Raw genomic sequence first — 6,217 nt, forward strand, 5'->3', positions numbered from 1 at the left:
CTCCGCTGCAAATCTTCTTAAATGGAGCACCCGCTGAAACCCCCCCCCCTGGCAGCACCCTTGACTCAGGAAAGCATCTTGCCATTTTCTCTCCAGTGTATGAGATAATCTATTCTGCCTGCCCGACCCCCTCCTTTCATAGCGGTCTTCGCTTTGTCGTTTGCTTGGTCTTTATTGCGGCAGCGTGGCTGCTGCTTCCCTGAAAATCACACACAGTGCAAGACTGTAGACCCATCAACAGAGCGAGTATCCAATGGCAGACCAGGTCGAGGAGGTCAGGGGAAGGGCCACATTCCGGCAATGGGGTCATGAAAGAGCCCCTCACCCCTCCCACGGCGTGTGAAGAAACAGGGCATGCAGGTGGGCCAGCAACCCGGCGGTGGGCGGCCGGAACAGGGGGAGCAGCTCCGGCACGGCGGCGGCATACTCCACCAGGAAGGCATTGGCCCTCAGCACCGCCTGGATCTGCACCAGCAGGGCCAGGGTGGAGTAGCTCACCGCCAGCGCCTCGGTGGCCACCTGCAGCGCCGTGCCTGGGCGTTGGGGCACGTTGGTGGGTGGGTTTGATCCGGAGGGGGCTGCACGGCCACCGATGGATGATCGCACTGGCATGGGAACAGCGACCTGCGCCGAGCACGGCAAGGTGAAGTCCCACAGGTCAGGCACCCAGCCCCACACACGACCAGGGCCCCACACCTGCGACGCCGATGGTGTCGGAGAAACCTGAGAAGGCCCAGGGTAGGATGACAAAGGTGACGGACACCGAGGTCATGCCCAGGGCCAGGCGGGGGCGGAGGTGGCAGTTCTTCTGCCAGGCCGCGCAGCCCACGCAGCAGGTGGTCACGCCCGCCAGCAGCACGTTGCCGCGGAAGTCCAGCGCCCGATCCAGCGACTCGCGGGCCTTCCATTGGGGGGTGGGGAAGGGAGGGGGCCAGGGTGAGACACCTGCAGACTTGGGGCCAGGGGGAGGGGGGAGGATGCATGGTGTGCAGTGGCCGCCGTGCCCGTGCCCTGCCATCCCCCCCTTCGCCATCCCACCCACCTGGATGGGGTTCTCGGCGCCTGCCATGGCTTCCTTGGCCAGGTCCCAGCGCAGGGGGACGTCGCAGACGGGCAGCGACTCCACCCACCGGTCTGGGGGCTGCAGCGCGATGTCGTGCACACGGCAGCTGCAGCTGGGGCAGCGGGCGGTGGGCCGCAACCCTGGAAAATCACGCGTGTGTGAGAGTAAGGGGGAAGGGGTTGGCGGGAGGAGGTGTGCAGGTGGAAAGCGAGGCATGGTGCTCAGCCTGGTCGTGCAGGCCCCTCCCGTCCCCGCCCGTGGCCTTGCCACGGCTGCATGCTGCCCCGGTGAGTCCTCTATCCACCACGCACCACGCCAACCATCCCTGGGCGCACCGGTGAAGGGGCACTTGGTCTGGTATGTCCTGCCCCCCTTCCGGGACTGCAGCTCCTGGGTGTGGCGCAGCCAGGGCATCCTGTCGAAGGAGGACTCCAGGTTGCGCCACAGGGCGGTGGCCAGGGTCAGGCCCAGCCACGCTCCCACCAGGGTGATGGTCAGGGACAGGGACAGGTAATCCGGGAGGCCCGGGTTACCCGCCGCCACCCCTAGACCTAAGGTGATGCCGAGATCGGCTGCCAGCGTGACGAGAGTGGCGAGGGCAGGCCATCCCAGGATATAAGGAGCGAAGATGGGAGCCAGGAGCGTGAGGAAGAACATCGGCTGGGCCCCGACTCTCGCCGAAGCCGGGGAGGACCTGCTTGGTGACCGTCTGTCACGGACAAGGGAAGTTGCGACGTCGTCCACCGCGATGTGGATCGGAGCGCAATATCTTCAGGATCATAAAGGGTTCACAGCGAACATACTGTGACGATTGCAGTCGACTCGGAAGTGTCGGTCGCATGGGTTGACCGGGGTGTTCCGGCATGAGAAGCCCCGATGCTCCATGGCGTAGCCAATAACCGAAAAGATGGGAACCTCTACTGAAGCCGGACTAGCACGTTCAACCAGTACTTCATGGTCCACATTTCAACAGAGGTCGATATGTTGTGATATGGCCACATACACATACCCTATGCCAGAGAAGATCCGGGCACGCAGCTCATGCAGGGAAGGCAACGGAATATTGTCGGCCGCTGGAGCCCATGAGGGACCGGCATTGTATCTCACCCGTAAGTCATTAGGCAGTGTGCAGGGAACACGCCCCGGCGTCAGAGAGCTGACAACACTCATTTTTGTTTTGTTATCCACTTGGAAGATGTGAACACTTGTATACATCGCGTTTACGGTCGCTATCATCCACACTGTTCCACATGTGACGGGTCACCATTAGAAATCATACTGGCATGCTCTGCTTTGCTCACTCAGCTTCGACTGAGAATGTAAAAGTGGCGCGTCTCATACCAATGCATGTGCGGGCAGAGATTAGGCTGGTCCAGCGCTCGATAGTGTACGTTCTCTTGTTTGGTACGCTGCACAGTGTATCCATCAATCTGGCCCCCGCCAAACATCCTGGCCACAAATGCAGCAGAGGAAAGGCACTTGCTCCTGCTTTAGCATGCCACCTTGAAAGATCACGCAGGAACTTGCCAACGCTGGAAGTAGAAACGATACTATAATTCTGTCACACTCCGATGCTAAGAGGAGCAACAAGGGGACGTATTCTCTGCGCCCCCCTCAATCTGCAATCTATCAGCATCTGTGGTTACAGGTCACTTAGGGATGGAACATGCCCACTGGAGCAATGTTTGGGTGGCCAATGTATCTGAACAATGCTAAGGGCTGCTAGAGTCTCAGTTTCAGGCATGACTTTACTCGCCATCGCTGTCAAACTTGTAGCTGCTCACGGTGTGGGAGTCAATGAGCCCTCCCTTGTATGAGCCCCGCTTCTTCTTCGTCTTCTCATGACGGAAGTCCTTGCCACGTACCTGGAAGGGTTGGGAGATGGGGAGCAGGAGGGCACGATAGCATGCAATGTGGCTTGGAGCATCCTCATTTGCCGGTGGCCCGCAGTATGCTGCAAACCAACTCCCTCAGCATCACCCGACCCTTACATAGATGACCTTCCACTTTCCCCTCAGCCCACTGCCGCACGCCGTCCCTTCTTCCCACCTGTCCAAGGATTTGCTGCGCCTTGAAGCCCCAGCCTTGTTCGCCAAAAGTGCCGACGTAGGAGTTGTCCCACGATCCTCGCTTGTCAATCCACTCCTCCGCCTTCACCCTCTGGAAGGCCTTGGCAGCGGTGCCTTGGCGTGGCGCAGCCTCCTCCACCGCCTGTGTCTCCTCAATGTCTTGGCGGGTGCTAGACCCCGGAGCGGGGGGCTCAGGCTCCTCCGCCGTACCAGCTGCCGGCAAGGCAGTCTCGGCAGGGCTGTCCTCCACACTTGCACCCTTCTTCTTCTTCTTCCTCTTCTCCTCGGTCACAGGGGCTCCAACGGTTTCCACAGGCGCAGCCTTCTCCATGGCCGCAGACGCCTCCGCCTCCGCCTTCTTCTTCTTCTTCTTCTTCTTCTCCTCCTTCTCCTTAGAGACGGCTGCTGGTGCTGCAGGCTCAGTCACTGGTACCGGAGAGGCAGCCGCTTCCGCAGCTTTGGCCTTGCTCTTCTTCTTGACAGCTGGTGCAGATTCTGCAGGTACCGGAGCAGCAGACGTCTCAGCTTCGCTCGTCTTCCGCTTCTTCTTCTTGGGCGGCTCTACCACTGGCGAGGCTACCTCTGGCACCACTGACTGAGCCTCCTCAACCTGCTGCGCAGTTGCAATGTGGCGGCATGAGGGGCAGCTCGAGTCCCCCAGATACTGAGTTGGCAGCAGGGAGTGCGAGCTTGAGTGCCAACCGCCCCACTATCATACCTTGCGCTTCTTCTCTTTCTTCTCCTTCGTCTTCTTCTCCTGTCGATGATTTTGAGGCATGGCTCATGTTGACCCCAAAGTGCTGTGGAGATTCTTCCCAATATAAGGAACTCCCTGGCCATACATGAATTGAGCACATGCAAGGGTGCTCAGGACTCCAGCTCCGCCATCCATACCTTGGGTGTGGACGCGATGACCACCTCGTCTACACCCTGCTCATCCCGGGTCTTCACGCGGTTCTTGGACTCCTATCGTGGGTCGCGCGTGTGTGGCTTGGTGAGCAGCATGCCCTCCCACACAGCCCGGATATGACCGACAGAAGTACGCATAAAGGGCGTTCAGCATGACTAAGTGAGGCAATAAGACCCTCAAAATATGACCTGACCTTGGCCATGGCCCTTCTTCCTTCAGAGGAGTAGCGAAGACTGCGTCCTGCGGCCTGTAGGCGCCCTATCAAGACTGCTTCAAGAGGTCGAGGCACAGCGCTGGTATGCTCATCACCAGTTTAGTTGCCAAAAACAAATAGAATATGCATGTGCACGTGTAAGCGGTGGCAGTAACCCCGTCTCCTGCTACCTCCGATGTTCGGGCGCCTGATGCAAGGCGCCAGGTGAACGGCTTCCGCGCGCGCACCAACACATCCGAAAGCAATCACATCAAAGAGGACAATCAAGCTACAGCACCTCAAGCAGGTTAGTGTCGTCGATGTCAGCTGATAATTTCAGATGAGCTCAGTACCGCAAAGATGGGCTCCCACTCTCCATCCTCTCGGAAGAGCAAGAAGCATAAGAAACAGAAACACAAGAGGCACAAGGAGCACAAATCCCGCAAGAATCGGGGGGACAGCAGCGACAGCGACGCCAGTCCTGATGTGAATACACAGCTATTCAAGAGTAGGGCGGTCGCACAGGCCACGCGGGAGATACTAGCGTATAAGTACGAGCTCAAGAGCGAACTGCGAGAGGTAGGGTGGTGTGGAGAGGCACATCGGCATGGGAGTCTTGCACCGCCCACCGATCTCGTTGCTTATGATGGCAGCATTGTTTCTTGATGCAGCACTACCAGTCTCTTGGACACCTCCACATTGACTGTTTCCACGCGCCTTGCCTACGCAGCTCATCCGGCAGCTGGATGCTGGGGAGGCACTGGCGATAGATGGGGTGGAGGACTCGTACCTGAAGTCCCGCCTCGACACACTCTTCACAAACCTGTCTCAAGTCCGGAAGACATCCGCAGTGAGTGCTGATGAGTAAGAGTTGCCCGGGTGGCAAAGATTGGGAAGCACCTGTGTGCAGCGGCCTGTTGCAGTGAATGCAGGACCTTTGCAGCCAAGCACCGAATCCACTGCGCTGTCCCAGCCCAGCCTCGCCACCACCGGTGCAGGGCCAGTACTATAAGAGGAGCAAGGAGGGCGATGCCATCATCGGCTTTCTGGCTCCTCTGCTCGCCGAGAGCGCTGGGCAGGTGGCAGCCTATGCACCCCAAGGTCCCCCTGTGAGCGCCGTTTCAAGGGTCGATGACCCCACAGCGTCCAGGCTTGTCGAGGGGGCAGCTTCGTTTCCCAACAGCGCGGTCCCTCCGCCACCGGAAGCCCCCGTGGCGCGCCCCACAAGTCCATCAGCCCCCCCCGGACCTGCCTCTGTGGAGGAGGACGAGGAGGACGCGGGGCGCCCGCCTCATCACGACTCGACGCAGGGCCCACGCAGGGTGCTGGGCCCCGCCGCGCCGCCGCCCGAGTTCCTGGCAGCTGCCGCGCTGCTCCCCCTCCCGCCCTCCCCGGAGCCGGGTGCGCTGGGTGCTGACGATGACGACGAGGATGCCTTCTTGGTGGGCCCCGTGCCTCCTGACCTGGCGGGCGAGCTGGACCTGGCCAGCAGCGACGACCGCAGCGCCGAGGTGGCCCGCATCCTGGGCCTGGCCCGGGAGCGGGAGGCGCGGCTGGCGGGCGTGGCGGCCGCCGATGCCGCGCGCGACCCGCTGGACCCCTACGAGGTGCTGGGCCTGGGGCCGGAGGCCACGCCGGCGGAGGTTAAGCGGCGGTACATGCGCACCTCCCTGCTCATCCACCCGGATAAATGCGACCACCCGGGCGCGGCGGACGCCTTTCAGGCCGTGGCCCGGGCGGCCAAGGAGTTGCAGGTTGGGCCCCGGTGCCGAGGGGGATGGTGGGGGTGGGGGTGTTTGGATCGCCATGAGTTCTGGCGGCTGCTGTTTATTGTGGAGCCTTGGACGGGCAGGGCGGTGGAGATGGAAGGGGGGTCAACCCGACCAAACGGACCTTGCATGCGCTGGCGAAGAGTAATCCAACCTGGAACATGCCCTGTCCATCCCGCCTCCACCGCATCCAACCCCCCCCCCCCCAACAAC

At 60.9% G+C, this 6,217-nt stretch overlaps 3 protein-coding genes across 3 annotated transcripts in view; 1 reads left to right on the forward strand and 2 right to left on the reverse strand.

Annotated features, from left to right (window-relative positions):
* Positions 1–321: 321 nt before the first annotated feature.
* F751_4641 (hypothetical protein) lies at positions 322–1,720 on the reverse strand (the record flags this gene model as incomplete). Its single annotated transcript, XM_011400742.1, has 4 exons — positions 322–533; positions 697–901; positions 1,043–1,203; positions 1,399–1,720. The coding sequence occupies 4 exons, from the start codon at positions 1,718–1,720 to the stop codon at positions 322–324; spliced, it is 900 nt and encodes a 299-aa protein (XP_011399044.1).
* A 1,091-nt stretch (positions 1,721–2,811) lies between these two features.
* F751_4642 (Nucleolar and coiled-body phosphoprotein 1) lies at positions 2,812–4,195 on the reverse strand (the record flags this gene model as incomplete). Its single annotated transcript, XM_011400743.1, has 3 exons — positions 2,812–2,928; positions 3,113–3,274; positions 4,148–4,195. The coding sequence occupies 3 exons, from the start codon at positions 4,193–4,195 to the stop codon at positions 2,812–2,814; spliced, it is 327 nt and encodes a 108-aa protein (XP_011399045.1).
* A 400-nt stretch (positions 4,196–4,595) lies between these two features.
* The window catches only part of F751_4643 (Protein CAJ1), a gene marked incomplete at both ends in the record, with an annotated part of 3,297 nt that continues 1,675 nt past the window's right edge, over positions 4,596–6,217 (forward strand). The window contains 3 exons of the mRNA XM_011400744.1: positions 4,596–4,814; positions 4,966–5,085; positions 5,234–5,989. Of these exons, the coding sequence (XP_011399046.1) occupies positions 4,596–4,814; positions 4,966–5,085; positions 5,234–5,989 (1,095 nt within the window). The remainder of the gene's footprint in view (positions 4,815–4,965; positions 5,086–5,233; positions 5,990–6,217) is intronic.

Source organism: Auxenochlorella protothecoides, assembly GCF_000733215.1.
Source record: "Auxenochlorella protothecoides strain 0710 unplaced genomic scaffold scaffold54, whole genome shotgun sequence".
Taxonomy (NCBI): Eukaryota; Viridiplantae; Chlorophyta; class Trebouxiophyceae; order Chlorellales; family Chlorellaceae; genus Auxenochlorella; species Auxenochlorella protothecoides.